At 27.2% G+C, this 22959-nt stretch overlaps 1 protein-coding gene across 4 annotated transcripts; it reads left to right on the top strand.

Moving 5' to 3' along the window:
- Positions 1–850: 850 nt before the first annotated feature.
- LOC145201994 (protein still life, isoform SIF type 1-like) lies at positions 851–18283 on the top strand. 4 transcript variants are annotated; one of them, XR_016451257.1, is made up of 27 exons: positions 851–996; positions 1165–1237; positions 1473–1572; positions 1759–1831; positions 1955–2008; positions 2875–2939; positions 3084–3392; positions 3791–4156; positions 5337–5561; positions 5777–6117; positions 6720–7144; positions 7790–7957; positions 8185–8298; positions 8393–8448; positions 8538–8620; positions 8730–8867; positions 13774–13842; positions 14245–14313; positions 14435–14491; positions 14720–14828; positions 14954–15048; positions 15221–15415; positions 15569–15686; positions 15780–15838; positions 15920–16034; positions 17065–17134; positions 17976–18283. XR_016451257.1 is itself a non-coding variant. In XM_090083400.1 (27 exons), the coding sequence occupies exons 1-27, from the start codon at positions 918–920 to the stop codon at positions 18241–18243; spliced, it is 3897 nt and encodes a 1298-aa protein (XP_089939526.1). In that variant the 5' UTR covers positions 857–917; the 3' UTR covers positions 18244–18283. The 4 variants fall into 4 exon arrangements, 2 of the variants coding, with proteins under 2 accessions (XP_089939526.1, XP_089939527.1); XR_016451256.1 differs by having other exon boundaries at positions 854–996; positions 8185–8302; positions 15573–15686; XM_090083400.1 differs by having other exon boundaries at positions 857–996; positions 8185–8302.
- Positions 18284–22959: the final 4676 nt, after the last annotated feature.

The raw sequence follows: 22959 nt of genomic DNA, 5'->3' as shown, positions 1-22959 counted from the left end.
CTATTTTAGGTATTTTTATAAATTATCAGTTTAATTTAGTTTAAGATAACTTAAATAGAAATTGATTTTGAAAAGAAAAAATCAGAAGAACAATCTACAAGTGAAGAGTTAAAGTTATTTTTTGATTATTATTAAACTATATCATAGTTTTACAATTTACATATTTAATATTGGATTAAAATTATTCTTAGCTTTTCTCCTTTTAGTGTTAAATTAACAAATACATGCAATAATTGTGCCAATCTTTTTTCCTCTTTATGTTCAATATTTGAATTGTTATAATAAGATTACTGATAGTCATTTTAATTTCTAAAAAAATATTTCTTATATCGACTAAAATGATTAAAACCAAAAAAAAAAGAAAAAAAAAACTTTTATGATTTGAAGATGGATGAATATTTAGACAGAAAATCATTAGATTAATAAAAAAGCATTTTGCAGTGTTATGAAATTACATGATATATTTGGTTTTAAGTTTAACTTTGGAAAAATGTAAGTTTTTTGATTAAATTGGAGAAATTTCCCTTAAATAAAACAGAATATTTTAATTATCAGAACATATTTTCAAAAAATTTTCAAAAAGATTTTGTCTTTTCAATCTGTTTTTTTTTTCAATCTGTTTTTTTTCTTCAAAAATTGGTTTAATAAACTTAAATGTACTTTAACTTTCAACTTTTTATTTGCACTTTTTTGTTGCTATGAGGAAAGCAACTTATTTAAATTTCTTTAAGTAAACAAGTTTGATTGTTATTGGTTGTAATCAACTGTATTTTGTTACAAAAAAATATTCCACACTTTTATTTGCTGTTTATTTTGCTATAAGATACTGTTTGTTTTTCAAGTACTGAAAAAAAGGTTTTTAAGATGTTTTTGATTTGAAGCAGAAGTGATGTAGACTATATTCATATTTAAATTTTATGTTTATGTGTGAATGTGTATGTATTTATGTAATGTATGTATGTATCTATCTATCTATCTTTCTATCTATGTGTGTAGGTATGTATGCTTGTTAAAAGTCTATATTAAAATTCTTTTTGCACAGCTTTTTATTACTGCTATTCATAACATTAATTTTTTTTTAATTGATACTCTAATTAATGTTCATTTTACAAGTGTTTTCTGTATTAGTCTAAACAATAGGTAACGAAATATCTTCAACCACAGGTCCTCAATATGAAGGTCCTGTTAGAAATTTTCAACTTTCTATTGTCAACAATGAAGAAGTTCAAAGACATAGGTTTGAGTTTTAAGAGTTTTTTTTTTTTTAAAGATCATTGACATCAAGTTTGGTATGATTTACAATCCTTTTTTTTTTTTTTATTTAAAAAAAAAAAAACAAAAACAAACAAGAAGAACAAAGATCACTTAAAGATCAACTAGTGATTTCTCAAAACCTTTTATTGCGTGTTAAACTTTTAAATTTGTAGAATGGCTTAGCATTGTTGTTAAGTTTATCTGTTTTTATTTATTAGCTTTTATGCTGAATTGAATGTTTTGTCAAGACAGAATGGAAAATCACATTGGGCAAGGCTCTTTGATTCAGCAGTTTTGTTAACAGTTATAAGATATTGTGTAAGAACTTTTTCATTGGAGGGCAAAATTGATGTTTTAGTTGTGTTTTTAGATTAAACTATTTGATTATGTTATTATTATACATTGTTGTCACTATGTTTTATGTATTATGTTATTATCTGTTATAAGGTATGTATTTTTTTTAGATTAAGTTTTTTTGATGTAAGTTTTATTATAATACCCTAGAATGACAAAGAAGGTTTTGTTCGGATCTTATATGAGAAAGACTCATGTTCTGGGATAGATATTCATCTACCAAGTATGTTTGTAGGACTTATTTTCTTTTATTCATTTAAAGTTTTTTTTGTGTTGAGAATTTTTCAAATATTCATTTTGACTATTATTTGTTTTGATTTTCTTGTTGATTATCTTTGTTAAATAGCAAGATTAAAGAGGACATCAGAAAATTTCTTGCAGTGGAGAGATAAGCAATACGGTATATTAAATTATTTAATTCCTTTCATAAAAACAAAACATTTTAGTATGATTTCAACCTTTTTCAAATTTCAAACATAGTTCACCCAAAATTATGCTGCATCTTTAAAAAATAGTTTTTGTCTGTTAAGTTTAGTCATTGGTTTTATACTTCTTTAAAATTAATATAGAAAATTGAAACATAATATTATTGTATATTAAAACAAATTAAAGTAGTTATAACAATTACATAATATATTATGATAGTCATGTTAATACAAATACTTTTTACTGAACATACTGTATTATGCGTAGTTACACATTTTAACGTTTTGTGTTTGGCATGTTCAACGTTTTGTGTTTTGTGTTCAAAACAATATAAAATTAGTTAGAAACTTCTTAAAAATTATAACACACCACAACCAACACTGACACTCAGCTTATTGGTAGTGAAGGTCAAATGATCAGAGAACTTATATTATTAATTACTTATTCTAAGTAATTAATAATGTAATATATGTTTTGGAACAAACTGTAATATTTATTACTAGTTAAAGAGAAAATGTTTTTGAGTTTAAATACACAATAAACATTTTAAATATTATTAAATATAGAATGAGTATTTAAATATATCTTGAAAAAATATTGGCTACAGTCCTTCTTGTGGCAATTACATGTATATGCATATATAATAAGTATTTAAATAAAATTTTAAAAAATTATTGACTTAAAAAAATATAGTCCTTCTTTATGACTATATACTAATTATCAAATCTTGGTTTGGTGGAAGGGAAACATTTAATGTAAAACTTTTTTAATTGTAGATGGGAATAACCTAAAAGAGAAAGTAATTGCTTTTTTCAAAGTTGTGTTATTTCTTTTTTCGAGGTGGAGCATGGGGTTTGAACTTTGTTTCAGAAAGAGATTTAAAAAAGTTTTACAGGTTGTTCAAAGTAAGTACTTTTTTAAAGTAAGTACATCTTTTAAACTTAAAAGATTTATCTATTTTTTATACATCTAAAATATTTTCTCAAGATGTTTTTCAGGCTAATTTCTTAAAATTAAAACTAATTTATAAGTTTAAACTTTTGGCATAGGTAAAGACGCATGTCATAAATACTGAGAGAATTGATCAATTAAATTCAATCAATAGTTTTACAGTTATTCAAAATACTGACAATATCAGTGATATGAAACGAAATGAGTATAAACCTTTGATTCGTAAATCTTTGATACCAAAATGTTCTGAAAGTACTGAAGCTCCTGATGGATTTGATCCCACAGAGTATGAGTTTTTACAAAGTAATAATTCAGAAGTTTGCAAAGAAGAAAATGGGGATGTTTTACAGGTGTCAAAAGAAAGCTTAGATTTTAATGTTTTGCAAAGATCATTGACATCAAGTTTGGTATGATTTAAAATCATTGTTTTTTTTTATAAAAGATATGATGATTGTAAATGAAAAATGTTTTCTTATTATATCTGGTGAACACAAAATTTTTTTATTTGAATCACATTTTTAAAACATCAGCCTACAATCTTCAAAATTACTTTTGTAATTTTGATTAAAAGCCTTTAGGTAGCCTTTAAAATGGCTAGAGTTGTTTAATATTGTTTTGTATTGAAGTTACTTTTGTATCCTAATTCTTTTTTAAAAAAATAAATCTATATTGAATAAATTCAATTGTTTTGATTTAATTATGAGATTGATTATGAGATTTGATTTAATTATGATCTGGTTGATCTAATTATGATCTGATTGATCTAATTATGAGATTATCAATATTATTGACTTGTTTTTTTTAGAATAGATGCTCTGATGAAGAAGATTTTCAGCATACACGGCCTGCATCTGCAATCATTTCAAATAGGCAAATTATGACAACACGCAAAGCTGCTTGGTTATTGGTCAAGAACATTCTCATAAGTTCTAAAAAAGGCAAGTTAGAGTCATCCAGTCAACGAAAATGGCGTAAATATTGGGTAGCATTGAAAGGCATGGAAATGGCTTTTTATGATGCTGAAGAGAAAACAGCATCATTAGAAGATCTAGACAAACCCAGTTTCAACCTAGATATTGATTGGTGTATAGTTCAAGCTGCTCCTGAATATGCTGATTTAGAAAATGTTTTTAGTTTAAGCACAAGTTCAGGCAATGCTTATTATTTACAGGTTGATCTTGTTTATTTAAATTGGTTGTCACTTTTGTTTAAAGAGTTGCAAGTTTTGTGTGATTTCTAGCATTTTATTTGTTAAAAAGCTTTTATTAGGTGATTGAGACAAATTTTTTTATATAAACTAATAACAATAAAGTCTTTTAGCAATTTAATTTTCTCCGAAAAAATCTTTTCTGCATGTTCATAAATAACTATTAAGTGGAGCTATTTAATTTTGATATTTAAGAAGATTTCTAAAAGCACAAATGTGCTGGACATGCATTGTACATCTTCGATTGACTTAATTGACTAGGGTTTGGCAGTGTGTTAGCCTCCCAATTATATTCATTTCTGTTTCAAATTGTCAGCTCTTGAATTTTCTTTGTCCCAAAAACAGTTTGAACTTGACAGAATTTTTGTTTTTGTTTAATAGTTAGCAATTATGCTTTAAAGTATAGAAGTAAATAAACAAGTTAAAAGATTGTTTTGAAATACTATGCTCTAAGGTTGCCAACAAATAGTAGCATCCAGGAAAAGTTGATTTTGTAAAGAAAATGAACAAATTTTGTTGAAAAATCATAAGTAACAAAACATAAATTATATTAATGTGTAAAACTTTGAAGAAAATATTTGGCCATACTACCATAACTTAAAAATGAAAAGTTCTAATTTTAATTCAGTAAGGCTGTTTAACCATTCTTCTTTGATTTTATTGAAAATTGTCAAAATCTAAAGACTAAATTAAAAAATTATCCCCAAGAAATTTGGCCATCCAATTGAAAGTGGTTTTATAGTTATTCATCTTTTAAATATCTCATTTAAGTCTAGTTTACATAACAACAAAATCTCATTGATTTATTATAACAAGTTCCAAAAGTTTCATAAAGATCAAGTTAACTTGTTTTTGAAAATTTTTTAAAATGTATTTTTGACATCTTTTTATAGCTTTGATGATCTTCATTCTTAGAGCTTAACTAAAGTTACTATTTTATCTTAATTTTGTATTTTGGAATAAAAGTGATAAGCCATATTTTGAAATGGACATAATAAATAATCTTGCAATTGAAATAGGAAATTTATACCATATGCCAATAGCAGAGTTTGGCAATATGTTTTTAGATTAACAATTTTTTTTTAAATCTATATTTTAATACAAAAATTTTAAAGTATAATACAGAGTTTCTTTGTATTTGCAGTCAACAAGTTCAGCTGAAGTGGAAAATTGGATACACTGTATTCACTCATTGTGTGCTGGTGTGTTTGCTAGAAAAAAAGGTTTTACAAATGTATCACTTCATCTTGAAAGGGAGATTCAAGAGTTAAATAAATGCATTGTAACAGATGAAAAATTAAAAAAGATGGCTGCTCTGCAGTTGCAAACTGAAAAAGAAACTTGTGCAAAGCAAACCATAATGGATCAAGTTAATACTTTTTTAGATTTGATTTTAACTATAATTGGCTTAACTCATTAAATATTTTCCTAAAGTAATCTTTGAGAATTTTTCCTAGCTTTAGAAATAAACTTAATATTAAGGGCCATCCATAGTTCTCAAAATTTCTAAACCTAATTTTTTGTATGCTTTTATAAAACCCTATTCCCTCAAATGTGATATGTTTATTTATTTTCTTTCTTAAGATATCTTCTTGGGATAGTAGTCTTGAGATTCGATACTGCAACATGTTTAAGCTACAATGCTACTTATCAGCAGTCAATGGTAAACCATCCCCTAACCCTCAAGAGCTTCTGAGTCATGTATCTCGGACATCAAAGCAAGCATTATCAAAAATAGGAATTTTCTCTGTGATCTCATTTCATTCTTTACTTCAAGCTCGAACTGTAAATGGCTCTGAAGAAAAGTTAAAATGTACAACCAAAAGTTTGAAAGAAAGGTTAATTTTCTCATTGAAAAGTGATCATCCAAGATTAAAAGTTGATCATCCAAAGTCAGACAATAAAAAGATGAAAATAGATCCCAAGTTTGTTTATTTTTTAATTTTATGTTTTGTTTATTTTTTTTTTAAATATTCTACTGTTTAGTTTACACTTTAACACTTTCACTAAAATAATAATCAGGTAATATTCAAAAGCGTATTTATCTCAAAGTACTTAATCATACATTAATTAGTTATTTTATTGTTTCATTAGTATTTCATTGTTGAACTACATATTTCATATATTCACTATTAATTATTTATATTCTATATTTTCAATATTAACTATATAACTCTATACTCAATATTTTCTTTATTGTTTTATTACTTAAAATTTTCTTTATTCTTTGTTTTCTATATGACATATTTCTTTTTTTCCCTTATAAAACTGTTTTAAATAATTAACAACAAAAGCATTAACTATGAATAAAGCTTTTTTATCCAAAGATTGGTTTTATAAAAAAAACTTATTCGTTTGTTTGCTATTTAAATACAACAACTGGTTTTATTTTTTTTCATTTTGCAATGATTAAACTATAAAGCATAAAATAATGAAGAACCAGAACAGAAATTTGAATAGTTGCAGCCATTAACATTAAAACTTTTATTAAATCCAATTTTTTGATGTTTTCTTTCCGACATTGTAGGAAAAACCAAACCTTTAATGAAAGTGATGGAGAAAGTAATTTTTCATCCAAGTGTTCAACTAATATGAACGAGAAAAAGATTGCAAAGCTGCATAATAAAAAGGCAAGTCTACAAGGACGCATAGGTGATACTCTTTATGTTCAAATACAGCATAAGTCTCCAGTTCATATCCCTTATGAAGAGAATCTCAAGATAAATGAGTTATTAGAGCGTGTGTGCATGAAAGAAAATTTGGATTCTCAAGACTACTTCTTAATGTTAATCACTGATGAAAACCTTCATCATGGTCTGCTTGGCTATACAATACCAGATGATAGTGAAATTTTAGATTCATTCAAGTATTCTGCCATAAAGTTGAATGCCAAGTTTATTTATGATATTACTCTGACTAAATCTGCAGATTGTGATGACAATGGCTTTTTTGGTAATTGGAAAGTGTTTTTATTTAAAAGTTACTTTTTGATTTCATTTAAACAGATTTTTTTTTTTTGCCATGTTAAAATTCCTTTGTGTTATAATAATATATATATAGTTTAATTTTCCAATCATAATAAAATTTACTATGATTCAAAAGTTTCTGTCATTTCTTTTTTAAAGGTATAAAAAAAAAACAAAAAAAAAACAAAAAACTTTCAATCCAAAAGTATCTAATATTTCCATTTGTTTTATAAATATTTTTTTCTCTTGTCTGCTTTTTCAGAGAAACGTTTTGATCTTTGTCTCTCATCATCTTTGCTAACTATTCATAACTTTTCAAAAGGTTTTGCATATTTAAAAATGAAGTAAACAAACTTAACCTTATAACTGCTTTCTTTGGTTTATTTTCTTTTAAGCATTTTATTCATCTTTCTCTTTGAGCAATCTACTTTTAAGCAACTTCAAAAAATCAGTTTAAAATTCTTTTGTTTTCTGCTTGAAAAAAAATTTTTTCTTTTTCTTTTTGCAACAAAGCAAAGTTTGTTCATTTTGAAGAATTCCTTTTTTTTTTCATTTTGGTGAGTTACAAAGATAAAAGTCATTTTACACAACCAGTATTGTACTATGATTGAACAATGATTTTTTTGTTCAGGTTTAAAGCTTGTACAAACAGCAGATAGCATAGTTGTGCAAGATGTTGAAGAAGCAAGTCTTGCACAGCAATCATGTGTTATAGTTAATGATGAGCTAATTCAAATAAATGGAAAAAACTTAGCAAATATAAGTAGTTCATTTTGTGATATTCTACATATTATCAAAAGTATGTTTATTGTTCATTTTAAAACTTTATATATATAAAAGAACTTATTTTATAATCCATAAAGTAGTTTATAAGCATTAAAATATATAATTATAGAATCATTAATGTAGCAAATCTTAAAATCCTGATTTTTATGTCACTTGTTTTAAATGTAAAAAACATTCCATCTTTTCTTCATCTTTGTATCATCTTATTTCTGGTTTTTTAAACTAAACTTTCGTGTTTAGATTCAGTAACAATAACTATGAAGTTCCGTTCAAGAAGGGTTGATGATCCTAAGAAGTTAGCGCAAGCTACAGAAACGATGATTAACTTTTTAGTATGTCCTCTGCCTCCAAAATGTGTGTGAGTTCTTTTATTATCATGATCTTTATTTATTGCTGCTGCTTTTATTGTAATTGTTTCTTTATGCATTTTTATTGTGTTTAAAAATAGGCAGCCTGATTTATCTGACGATGTGATCAAAAGCCTTATTATCCCTCCTCCTGCTGGTAGTTTTCTTTTTAACATTTAAAGTCTTTTTATCAGGATTCTTAAAGGTAAAATTTTCAATTGAAAACTAACAAGAAAGTGTTTTTAGATTTTGATGAATCAAAAAGCCAGATATCTTCTTCATTTTCAATTTCAAGTTCAATTGATGATGATATTAACAAACTTCTTGAGGTAGTTTTTGAAAATAAAGAGAAAATATTGTTTTCCTAGCAAATATAGTGCATGAGTTGGGTATATTTTTATAATTTTTTATAATAGTATCAAGTATTTATATGTATAGATAACTGAGCAAGTAAATATGATGATGCGAGAAATGAATGGTTTATTATTTGAAAGTGCACCTTTAACAATGAAGCCAAGTGAAAAATTAAGGAAGTCCATCTTAGAGCTTATTAATACAGAGATTACTTACACAAAGGTATGCTGTAAACTTTTTAAAGTTATTAAAGTATATGGGGCATTCCACATCAAGTGGAACCACTTTTTGGTAAATCAAGTGGAACCATTTTTTGGGATTCCCATAAACAGCTTTGAGATTAACATTAAAGTATGAGTAGGTTCTAAAAATTTAATATTTAAATACCTTACAATTATACAGTATTTTAAGGTAATTTATTGAATGTAGGCCCTAGGTTATATAATAGCTATCATATGCCAAATATACTATAATTTGGTAATACTTGGCTTTTATATATATATATATATATATATATATATATATATATATATATATATATATATATATATATATATATATATATATATATATATATATATATATATATATATATATAAGAGAGAGAGAGAGAGAGTTGAAAAGTAACAAAATATATATATATATATATAAAGAGTTGAAAAGTAACAAAAATGCCATATTTAGCAGTTTTAACTACATGGCAGTACAGTACTGAATGCAGTATAATATTTTCACCATTACCATTGCAATAGATATTTTCTAATAATAAATTAAAAAAGCTTTATAGTTAATGATGATGCAAGTTAAGTGCTTTGGTTGCTCCTTCAGACTCTTTAGAAGTAATAAAGTATGACCGACCAGTTGTAGTTTTGGGTTCAACTGCTAGCAAAAGATCATTCAAATCAATGGTAAAAATATCTGGAGGATCTCTGAAGGAGAAAAGTTGATCTGGACCATGAGGGTGAAGAAAGTTCATGGTTACTTCTCTTTTTTCTGGATTGCTCTCCAACACGCAACCTATCCACCAATGTTCATCATACTCTACAACCATGTAACCAGTAATTGAATAAAGTTGAGCTGGCTAACATTCTGTGACTATAATCTTGTACTTGAAGTTCATTCGTGGATAATGGTATAAAGCAATGAAGTTTTTGGGTACCAGGAATTGTTTTAGCATTCGAAAATCTTTCCTTCAATATGGTGGATTCGATTTGCCAATCATTTGCAGTGAGGTATTCAAAGGAAATTCCATGGATATTTTCTTTAGCAAAAGTATATGATTGATAAGTGGTCATTATTTGGTCATGGTATGGACGTTGTAAGCTTGCTTTTGCTGCTTCACGTTTAACAGTTCCTCCAACTCCATCACAAGGGCCCTTACCATGGCTTGTGGCAAAGAAATGCCATTCGGCTGGAATACCAAAGTCCTCTTTGTGATAGCACAGATTTATTAAATTCTTGCAGTTTTTGTATTATGCTGCACAGCCATCACTAAAATATGTTATTTTTAATACCTCAAATTTCACTTTTAAAAAATTAATTAGTTTACGCTGAAAAATATGAACTGCAAAGATGTCATGAGTATTACATTCCAAATGCAGCACATAACTTCCATGACATAAATTTCTTTCGTATTTATAATAAAAAACAAAAGGATGTAAAGTTGCTTGACTATTTTTCCAATGATATCCCTGTGCTTCATCTTGTTTGATAAATGCATAATTTTCTGAAAAATTACCAATAACCAGAATTTCTCCATTGGATAAATTGTTTTTCTTCCAGTCTAAATATTTAGCCTGCTCTTGAGCAATAAAATCATAGTAAGTGTCCAGTCTAGTAAGTGTTTTCAAGCTCCCTAAAAATCTTTCAATAATTTCATCAGTGGACTGTATAAAAGTTTAAAGCTGGGACCTATCTGTTGTAGTCCACTGTTTATACTAAGTTTTTTCAACTCGATTAATTTCAAAGCATTGTAAGAGTCATTCCTTTAGCATAGCAACTCCAGGGCAATTTTAACACTTGCCTAGAGGACATGTTGGCAAGGAAGGATTGCATTGGATTTTAGCCAAAGCATGTTTGTAGTTCTTAATAGGGGTTTCTAGTTCATCTTCTAGTTGTAAATCATCCATATGTGATCCGACTATCATAAGCTTAACATTTTGATGAATGGTACATACACACACACAGTGAGTAACACTTGCTCCTGCAATGACACATTCTTTTGAACGTAGCTCTGCAAACTTTGAAAACCCAATTCTGATATTTGGATACTTTTCTGAAAATAATTGATAAACTTCCTTCATATTACTTAAAACTAATCTTTTCTTAATATGTTTTCTTTCCCCATATTCCATAACAGATAGAAAATCTTTTTTTCCAGGCATTACACGGTTAACAGTGTCAGAGTAATAAAACTCTTTTACCATATTTTTCACATGTACAGGTAGTGATTTCTCTTTTTTTGGTTAGGGGTTGATAAAACACCTTTGGTTATTAAAACTTCTTTTGCTTGAGATACAAGTCGATGCGAACAATTGAATTCTCTCATCGCTTTTCGATTACTCCATTGAGCAACAAATATTGTCAAAATCATGATCTTTTCACTCTTACTTTGTGTTGATTTATACTTATCCTGGAGCACTTTAACAATGTCATCAGCATATGTGTTGGAAACTTTTTTTTTAGTTGCTTCGTATTCATCATCCTCTGAAGTATCAATGGCAATAGCATCTGAATTAGGAGATAAAAGGTCTAACTTCCTTTTTACAAGTTTTTAAGCTTCTTCTTTTCCTCCGGAATATAACTTTTAACAGTTTGTAGCCTGCATTTATCCAAGGTTGACTCACTCAATAATGATAAGGATTTATTAAAAATTGAAATTTCTTCTTCCTGGCACTGATAATTTTTGTCTCCCTTGTCACTACAAATATCTTGAGATCTGGAACTGCCTTGAGAATCTGACTCTGTATTAAAATTTGCAGAAGTTTCATCATCATATAATCATATTTCAGAAGGTAAGCCAGTGATCCTCTTCAGACAAGTATCACATAATTTTGCTCCAGCTATAAGTTTTGAGGGATACATAGCTACCTGCCAACTAGTAACTACCCTTAAGGTTTTATATTGTTTTTTCTTATGGTGTTGGAAAGGATCGTAACAATAGTGTTGTCTTTTCTTTAACTCTTTTAATTGTGCTTGAAATGCCATTTTTAATCTAAATTTAATTTGAAAGTTGCTAAAAACTTCTTCCTAAGAAGTCTTTTGATGACTAATTCAATGGAAATGAATTGATTATTTTAATATAATTATATATGGCTTTAAGCCTCATATATTTTAATACTGACTTAGTATGTATATATAGTACTAGTAATTAAATTACAACCTAGAAATAAAAGGAAAAAAGGAAATAGTTAATAATATATATCATCAATAGGCTATTTACAGAAAATGACCTCAAAATATCGCATTTGTGAGGCCGATAAATATTAAGTTTTTAGAACCTACTGATACTTTAATGTTAATCTCAAAGCTGTTTATGGGAATCCCAAAAAGATTTTTTCATGGGACACCCACAATAGAAAAAGCAATGTGTAAAAAAAAAATTATGACCTTTGACCTTTGCCATCGATCAGGGTCAAAGGTCAAATAACCAAATGACCAATAACCTTTTTTTTTATTGAGCTTATCACTTTTTTGTATAGACACAAAGTTGTTTGTCTATGCAAGAGCTTCTGTTTGCCACCAAATTCAACTTCCTAAGTATAATAACAAAAAAGTTATGACATTTTAAATAACCAAGGTCAAGTGAAAAGGTCAAAACTTTAAAAGGTCATATCTCAGGAAATAATTGACCTAAGTCAAAAAAATTTATGTTTTTCTTCTGTCCATATTGTGAGGGCGGTTGATTTTAGTTTATTTATTTTCTTATTTATTTGATTTAATATTAATATTTGGTGAAAAGGGGAAGGGGAAGGTTTGATGGGTTTAGTGTGTTATAATTAGGTATATGGAGGTTGGGAACAAGGTTGATGGTCTGGGGAGTATTTGGTTAGGGAAGGATGTGGTTTGGGTTGTAGAACATTATATGGAGGTTGGGAACAAGGTTGAGGGTGTGTGGGGGTTTTATTAAATGATTTCTATGTTCGGTCCCTCAGGTGATATATTACAGTGTGGCTATGGTAAAGTGCACCGTTATAGCATCAAACTTTTCAATAACAATATTTAACACATATAGTAATAACAACAATAATAATAATAATCAAAATGCAAACAAAAATACCTATTAATGGTTCTTCTTCTCTTACTTATTTTTCTTAATAAATATTCTCAAATATTCTCATCAATATATATTCTCTTAATATTAACTCATGCAAATATTAATAAATCAATACAGATAATAATGCTTATTCAAAGTTACTCAAATATCTTTTCTTACCAATTCTTCTCATAAGTTTCTCTTCATAAAAATCTTCATAAATACTTCTCATAAAATTCCCTTTTTAAATCTCTTAAAAATCTTCTTTTAAATCTCTTTTAAAACTCTTTTCTCATAAAATCTTTTAAATCTCTTTAAAACTCTTTTCTCATAAAATCTTCTTTTAAATCTCTTTAAATCTCTTTCCTCTTCTTATCTCTTACTTTTCCCCTCTTCTTCTTTTTCTCTTTGAGCTTTTTATAGTTTTCAGTTGTTTACGGTTTTGTTGCTTATTCATCATTTATTTATATGACAGGCTGAATAAGTTTCTGTGTGTTTATCTTTTCTTGGTTGTTGTTATTTTTTTACTTTTCTTTTTGCTGTATTGTTTATTCAAATGACAAATTCAGTCTCCATGCATAATTTTTTTGTTGGTTGACTCACTTTTTTCTTCGTTTGAATGTTATATGCTTGAGTCGGGTAAAGCTTAAAGATAATGTTTACAATTTTATCATTTTCCCTCCTCACAATATGTCCAACATATGAGCCAATTTTCATCAAAATCCAAGACAGTGATGTTGGATGGGTGGTTCCACTTGACATAGAATGCCCCATATTGCTTTAGTCGAAGAAATAGATTTTCAAAACTTGTTGTAATATAGTCGAGTGAAATGTGGTGCTAACAGTAAAATTATTTGTTTTTTTATTGATTAGAACTTAAAGATCTTACTGGAAAGATACTTGATTCCTTTGAGAGAAGAAAATTTTCTTTCAATGGATGAAGTATGTGTTTTACTGATTGTAACAAAATTATTACATGGTAAATAATTAGGAAAGATAATTTTTTATTCACATAAAGGAAAATTGTTTTTTAGTCCGACTTATTGCTAAAAATCATTCCTAACACACACAGAGACACACACACATAAATGTATATATGTATGTATGTATGTATGTATGTATGTATGTATGTATGTATGTATGTATGTATGTATGTATGTATGTATGTATGTATGTATGTATGTATGTATGTAATGTATGTGTATGTAATGTATACATGCATACACAGACAGACAGGCAGGCAGACAGACAGACAGACAGACAGGCAGACAGACAGACAGACAGACAGACAGACAGACAGATACACACATTTAATAAATATTCATAAAAATTGTTTTTTTTTAGGCTGATTTACTGGTAAAGAACATTCGTGATATATACACATTTCAGAAAATGTTCCTTGAGAAGCTTCAGGTATAAATTGCAAATAAGAGAATTAGCAGTTTATACAAATTGTTTAAAAGTGTATGAGCACATGTTTTAAAAAAAATGGAAAAGATAAAAATAAAATCTAAATATTTTTATATTATTCTAGGAAATATCAAATAATGAAAAAAAAATGGAGTACTTTGAAGATATTAGACAATTTCAGGTATAAAAAAAAGTTGATAAAGTAAGATAATATAGATAATTCATAGAATTTTAATGAAATAAATTTTTTAATATTTGTTTAAAATTTAAATCTCATAAGTTTATGTTTTTATTGAAAATAACTTCATTGAAATCCTATGATTAAGTATTAAACCCCACATTTAAGATAGCAGTCAAATTGCTTGACGTTTTGTTTTATTAACTATAACATGTTTAGCACTGCTTTTAGAATGTAATTTATCTAATTGGTAAACTGTTTTTGGATTTTTGTGACAAGTTTCGACTATACAGCACTTTTTGTTCTTGCCACTCAAGAGCTGTTAAATTGTTAGAAGTCAGTAAGTACGTTTATGTTTGCCAGTGAATAGAACTTCTCATTAAAGATTTTTCCTTTTCTTAATGATTCTAGCTTTTTAATAAAAAAAGTTATAAATGAAGCCAAAATATAGAATTACTTTTACAGATACAAACGAAGCATTGAAGGCTTTTATGATTGCTCGTAATCCAAAGCAGCAGCATACAGCCTCTCTTGAATCCTACCTAATTACACCAATACAGGTTTTTGTTTGTCCAAAATGATCAGTTTATTTTATTTTTTTAGATTACTTTTGTTTCTTTTGTTTCTTTACTTTGTTTGCATTATTTGTGCATTATTTGTTATTCATTTCTTAATTGAATTTTGAAATCTCTCTAAAAAAAATTTTAACTTAAAGTTTTGTGTTTTTTAAAGCGCATTCTTCGCTATCCCCTCTTAATTAAGACTATAATGAAATATATGTTGAAAGATACTGAAGAATATGTTTGTATGAACAATGCCCTGATCAGCGTTGAAAAAGTAGCAGATTACATCAATGAAATGCAAAGGATCAATGAAACATTTACTCCATTATTTCAAGAGCTTGCCAAACAATGTCCATTTGTTGAGGTGATTGAGTGTGGCTTGTATTCATATAATTAATATAGGGTTGCTTTATATATTAAGTTGCATCGTTACACTACATGTTTATATGTAATGCATTACTAGACAATACATTACTATATGTTACAATATAATGTTATCTTTTCAAATCTTTTTAAGTTAGCTGATCTTGTCGTAGACAATCTGATGCATTTTGGACGTGTTCAATGGCTGAATGAGAAATCTAATAGAAGCAGTTTAATGCAACAAGATGTGGCCGAAAATATGACTATTTTTGGTAATTTTTTATTTTAGGCAATAATTATTTTTGAAATTTCTCTTTGAATTAACTTGTTTGTTTTTTATTTGATTCAACTGAGGTTTTATTTAGTTTTTAAAAAGGCTGTTATCTTTCTGATGTGTGAACCGAAGCCTCGAGGAAATAAAAAGGTGGTTATTAGTTAAATGAATTTTTTAAATTTAATTACTCATGCTGCTGTATAAAAAGTTTTTTTTTTAACTATTATTTAGGCTTTTACTAACCTTTCAAACTCAGGGAATATGAAAAGTGATCTAGAAGTGAAATTTTGTACGATTATCTCCTTCAATTGCCTAGTACTTCGTGATCATGCATGGTCTGAAAATGGTACATGTTTGAATGCAATATGATGTCTTTCAAATCCTTTCTCTTCACTTTTGCCCTTAATCTATCCCCTCTATACACACACGTTTTATTTATATTTGTTATGTTTATGTAACAAATATATATTTATAACATATGTTATGCCTGTATAAGAAATATTTGTGTTATATATAAATTTAACTTTTGCATTATAAGCACAAATGAAATTTACATAACATTCAAATAATGGTAATGAAATGTTATATACACTACCCAAGAAAAGTTTCCAGCTTAAAAAAATGAAATAAGGTAAAGATGCAAATAAAATAATAACAATGAACCAAATGGAAAATGATATTGAAAATTCCATTGTTTGTTTTTACTAACTGCTAGTTTGTTTAACTGCTAATACAAGCTTTGGCATTTATTTAATTAAATTATTCATAAAAATTGGAAATACATTCCACGTTTGTTTCAAAATTCATCTTAAGTGAGAAGTGAGCTGATGTAGCACACTGGCTTTTTTTTTTTTTTTTTTGTAAAAGTTGCAATAGTTGGATGGATGTTTTGGGTCATTATCTTGTTGCAAATCTGTATTTGGCTGTCAGAGATTGTTATTTTTGAGCTGTTAATCAGCTACTTCGTTTACATACTGGTTTCATGAGTTTGTTAACTATCTCATAACTAATAAACAACGGAAAATTTAATATCAGCTGATATTAGTAAAAAAAGCTTATTGATATTTCGAATGAGGGGAAACTTTTGCCAGGTAGTATATATATATATATATATATATATATATATATATATATATATATATATATATATATATATATATATATATATATATATATATATACACATACATACATACATACATACATACATACATACATACATACATACATACATACATACATACATACATACATGCATGCATATACATATACAGATGTGTGTGTGTGTGTAAAATGTCAGTAAATAAGTACTATCGCCTTAAAGATGTTAAGCATTTCGATTAATATATTAAGTTATGTCATGATATTTATTCTAGAATCAAGTCAAGTTTGGGAAATTGTAGATAAGAGCAATGGTGACGAAGTTGTATACTCATTTATAAACAGGTTCTTAAACTTGATATTTGATTGAAATTAAATTAGCGTTTTTCTTTAAGTTATCTCATTATAAGTTATTTTTTAGAAAGTTTTTCAATCTATATTATCACAATCAGGTGCGTCGCGTAAGCGCGGAATTTCGAAATGGTCGGGTTTTTTCATCACTTATTATTCGGTCTGTGCACATTTAATGTTATTGATATGATTTTCGATAAAATAACGTAAAAATGAGAGGCTACCTGTGATCTTCAACCACAAAAGTTTCAGAGTTGAAGTCTAAAAATGTGAAAAACAATGGTTTATAAAACGAAATCAAGTTTAAAAACCTATGGAGAAGAGCTGATATTTTAGAAAGTTAAAACACTGTTAAAACAAAAAAAACCTAAAGCCTAAAGGGCAAGTACAAGATTGTGTTAAATCTGTGGAAGAGGAAAAATCTCATCGGTATTCTGGGAGTAAGACCTTATGCTTAACATTGAGAGCTATTAAAACTAGTTGAAATTTTTTTTTTTTTGACAAATGGTTTGAAATCCCGCGCTTACGTAACATGCCCAGTATATTCTTGATTGGCTATCGATCACATTCAAACTAGAAAATATTTTCCTATGAATATCATTTGATTTACTATTAAAGTAGGTATTTATCTTGAACATCATTCGTATAAGCATACATAAAAAAAAAAATTATAAATGTAAACGTTGTCATCAAACAATGTAACCCCTGGTTTAAATGACAATAAATCTTTTATGTTAAGATGACATTGTAGGTGTAATTTTTTTTTTTTTTTCCCTTGTTTGAAGTTTTCAATGCTAAGTTTAATTTTTATCTTCTTTAATGTTTGATATTTTAGTACTGCTGAGGAGAAAAAAGTTCTAATAAACGCCATTAAAGAATCGCTGAAACTTTATAAACAAACAAACATCTCAATGAAACATCCATCCATCTCTTTTAATCCCGTCACTCAGCTTTCCGAAAAGCAACAGCACGCATTAGAAGTTCCAAAGAAGACAAACATTAGAAAAATTCCTAGTTTTAATCGCAAAAAAACTCCTACAGAAAATAACGATATAAAACCAATTATTCAAAATGGAAACGTTTTGTACAATTTATCGGCATGATTTATTTATAATAAAAAATATGCTCCTTTTTTTACTATTCATCTATTGCTTTTTTGGTTTATTCTTTACATCTGAGATACTTTGAGTTTATGGGTGAAAAGTCTTTTTTCAATCATTTGAATACTATTTATGGCGTACATATGCCTATTCACCGTGCGGGTGACGTCATAAGCTGGAAGCGAGTTTTTTTAAACAGAAAATTTTCTTTTCTTTTTTTTTTTATCAACAATATGCAATAAAATATAATACAAATATGATTTTTACATATTTTTTAACATTGACTTTAAATATGCAATCTTTTTTTATAAGGTCAAATTTTGATTTGATTTGATTTTAATTTATTTGCTACTGAAATGTGAGATCATTTGGCATCTTTTTTTTTTATTGTTAACAAAAAATTCAAGCTCTTGAGTTTTTTCAGTTTCACCATTATTGCGAATGTTCCTGAAAAAATACACAAAATTATATAAAAGATTACTTTTTGTTTGTTAAAGTACGCTATTTGTTTCAAATTTCTTGAAAAACTCCTGGATATACCTTGTTATCAACACGAACTATAGATACAACATGACCACCTTTTTTTTACGGGAGATAAAAGAAAGCTAGGTTTTTCAAGAAAATTTGAATTGAATTTATGCACCGGAATTTTAGATAAAAACTTGGGTCTACCAAACGAAGCAGAGTGAGAAGCCCGATCTAGTAATTCAAAATAAGCCCTCTCAATTTGAAATTTGAATTTAAAATAATACCTTTCTGTTATGTAGGGTAAGACCGATCCAATGTAAACCTTTAAAACAAGTCCAATATTTTCTATTGGTTTTGCAAGACAAGATAGATTCAGTTATGGTTTTAAGTACTGTATTTAAAGTTAAATTGATATTTTTATGTGCGACAAATATATAATTGGCAATAAGTCTCAATTTAAAAATTAAAATGGTTTTTTTTTTTTCCCATAGAATGTAAATTTGGAATCGGTAATATCTCACGATTTAAAATTTGACGAGATCTTGTTTTATAGAGACAATTAGTGTCAAGATTTTAGATATTGCTGATAAATATTGCTAGATCGGACTTGTTGTATTTCCCCTACTAAACAAAGTTACTACCATTAAACTCAAATTAGCATTAGCAAAAACACTTGAATTGTTAACTGATTTTTTATGAAAACTGTTTCTCCATGGAAGTGCAACAGTCTCTACATAAATTTTGTTTAATACAGTCATACATAAATTTTGTTTATTACAGTACAGTAGTTTCCAAAAGTTTAAAAAAAAAAAAAAAATTTTTTTTTAATATTATAAATGTTAAAAATACATAAGTAAAATGTTATGGTAATACACAGAAGCAAATATATAAAATGTTCAAAAGTTTAGATGCACTTTAAATTTAACAAAAACAATAGAAACAAAAAAAAAATCGATATTTAGTGTGTTCACTTTTAGCCTTAATACAATTTAAGACTCTTCTTGGCATAGACTCAACTACATGGTTACATATTTCAACTAGCACCTTATACCAGATCTCCTTTACCAATTCTTTAAGCTGTTCCAGATTGGTAATTTGAACTTTTGCCAGTTCACGGTCTATCCATTCCCAGATGTTCTCTATAGGGTTCAAATCAGGTGAGTATGGTAGGATATGTTAGGCATATACCAATACCTTTGTAATTAAAACATGACCAGATACCAATAGAGCCTGCGGCTTTTTGTGATGTTGGTCTAATATACCTGGAGTGGTACTTTTCATGAGCCATTCTTTTATCTGTAATATTAGATTTACGGTTAACAAGCTCAAAATTACTTTCAGGTTTGTTTGAAAGTGCGTCTAAACTTTTGAACAATGTAGTAAGTAGATAATAACATTACTTTGTTGATTTGTATAGGAAAATATTAGCATATTGGATATAGCTTGTTAAGTCTTTAACTAATATGTTTTAACTTCCTTTTTTTAATTATAAATTAAATTGACCGATAACTTAATTGATTTAATTAAATTTATTACTTTAATTAACTTATATATTGAAAATAATAAGTGCGTCTAAACTTTTAAAAATTACTGTAGAAGAATGCAATTTTGACGTGTTTTGTTTTTTAAGAATGGAAAAACCTACTGTAGATAAATATCTTCATGAACAGGTTTCACTTTTGATGTTACTCTTTCTAATGAAGTTGTAATCTTTCTAATGAAGTTGTAATGCTAAGAAGTTTAAAGTCTTCTCTGAAACGATTATTTATAGCACATGACATTGCAAAGTATTCTTATTATTGTTTCAACAAACTTTTTTTTATCCACACATTTTTTTTTTTTGATAACAAGTTTATGATTGAAAAAATTAGCTGTTGAAAAAAATTTTTTTTTTACTGTTTATCTCTTAAGTATTAAAAGAACCGGACCGCTTCAACAATATGGGACCATCTATTCAATATTGTAATTCTGTTTTATGAGAGTTTTTGTTATACATTTAAAACACTAAAATGATTCATGCCTAAAATTATTATTCATTTTTATGGAAAAACTCTAATGATTGAATCAGTAGTTGATTCTCTGTTTTAATATTAAATCATATATAAATTCCATTAAAGTTGTAATTTCCTATGTTTGCTTTCTGATCATTTAACAATTTTATAACATCTTTTAAATTGAACGCGGACAACTCGTCAGATTGAACATTTCTAACGAGATCTTGAAGTTGTTCTGGGATGAGATCTTCTGGGACAATGCAGATGGTTTAGAAATCCCATAACCTTTTGTTTTATATATCAAACACAGACTAGATCTGACTTAGACATTCGCATCGATAAAGTATCTCCTTTTTTTTTTTTTTTAATCTTTTAAGTTATGATCTTTTTTTTAAAATCCAGGATTAACTTTGTATCCAATAGTGAGAAATACGTTTATAGTGAACAAAAAACTAAGGAGTCGGTTACCGTTAAAATACCCACTTACGAATTTAATGTGGTTAAAATATTTTAAACCGTATTGCAATTCATATCTAAAATTTTTGCTATTTTGATTTCGCAAGATTTTACTACCATTAACTTTTACTACTCTTTTTAGGGGAATATTTCGACTAAAACATTGTAAAATAAAAACCAGTGGCAATCCTTGTATTAATCCTAAATCCCTAAAAAGTATTTTGGAGATTTTTAGGTTGCTGCATTCGATGCAAGTTTTAAATATATCCCCTGCCATTTTATAATCTAATCGCGTATTATTTAATCGTGTTCTTAAATATTTAAATAAATCTGTAAAAGAAGTATTCACACCCAAGTCTGGGAGAAAACCAAATAAATTTAGTTAATCTTACGATTAACTAAATTTATTTGGCTTTCTTTTACTTTAACCCTCGTATTAAACTTAGTTTAATAAACTTCAACATTTAAATGCAATATTTAAGATTTAGTTAATTACTAAAGCTTTAAAGCTTTAATAATAATTGATGTTGTTTTGATAACTCATTATAGATTAGGTAACTCTAACATATAAATGGAAGTTCAAAAAGGATAAGAGCTTCTAAGTCATTTTATACTTTTATAACAAATCTGGTATCAAAGAAGATCAAACAGGCTCACTTTTTAAGTCATTCCATTCAATTCACTTAAACTTTGATAAAATATCCTTTTACACTTGACAAATGCTTTCAGCTTAAAAAGTTAAAGTTCTAAAATATTGACAATAGTTATAATTTATTTTATGTTTTCAATACTTAGAGCACTATCAAGTAGTATACAAACGTACAAAAAGCAAATTACAATGGAAAATTTATCTATGAATAAGATAATATAACGCGTTACTGTGTAAATAAACAGAGATAAATCTAAAAAAAGTTATAAGACTTTCTATTTTGTTATCAGTATCCATATAAAACAGCATTGTTATAGAACTATAAATAAAAGTGTGGTGTCTTTTATCATTATCACCAGAAATCCAAATTCCTTGTATTAGATTCTCTAAGTATGGCTAATAATCGTTGTAAAAACTTTTCTAATGTTTTTTGTTATATGTGTCATGAGTTTGTAATTAAAAACTTCTGGTCCTAATTTTAAAAGCATCTATATTTAAACAGATGTGCTGTATAAGCTGCATTTTTTAAATCTTTTATTCAGCCTATTTTCAAATATAAATGATGTCATATTGTAACAGAACTGTAGATGATACAAAAAAACTGGTGCTATATATGGCTTCAACCACTAAAAATAAATACATGATCGATTTTAAGTTTCAGAGATTCTCTGCTCCTAAAAATGTTATTCTTGAATATTTGAAAAGTTAAAAGATAATCACTGATGAAAAGATCAAACTAGAAAAACTAAAAACTTTATCTTTTTGGAACTTGTTTGTTTTATTTTCTTATTTTTCTTTGTATATCTTTCACGATTCAGTATATTGAAAACCCTTTTTTTCCTTATCTTCTATATAATTTTAATAGATATTTTTAAATTATAAAATCTAGATGCTGTTTCCAGTTATAAGTGAAAGCAGTGTTTTTAAGACTCTTTTTGTATTTTGTTCATTATCAACAATAAACTTCGTATCGTTGGAGAATATGATCCTTGGAGTATTTGAAAAATCATTGCTCTCTTTTTTATGTTCTTGAAGTGATAATGACAAAGAGTTCATCTTTTCAGTATTTATTTTCACCTTACTCATGACAAAAAAATTTATGAGAAAATTATTTTGCTTAATTCATTGCTACTTTTTCGAAATGAATATTGG

Source organism: Hydra viridissima, unplaced genomic scaffold, assembly GCF_058129835.1.
Source record: "Hydra viridissima isolate aposymbiotic clone 2 unplaced genomic scaffold, HvirCarnegie_v1 scaffold_3, whole genome shotgun sequence".
Lineage (NCBI taxonomy): Eukaryota > Metazoa > Cnidaria > Hydrozoa > Anthoathecata > Hydridae > Hydra > Hydra viridissima.
This window is presented reverse-complemented; position numbering and strand designations above follow the sequence as displayed.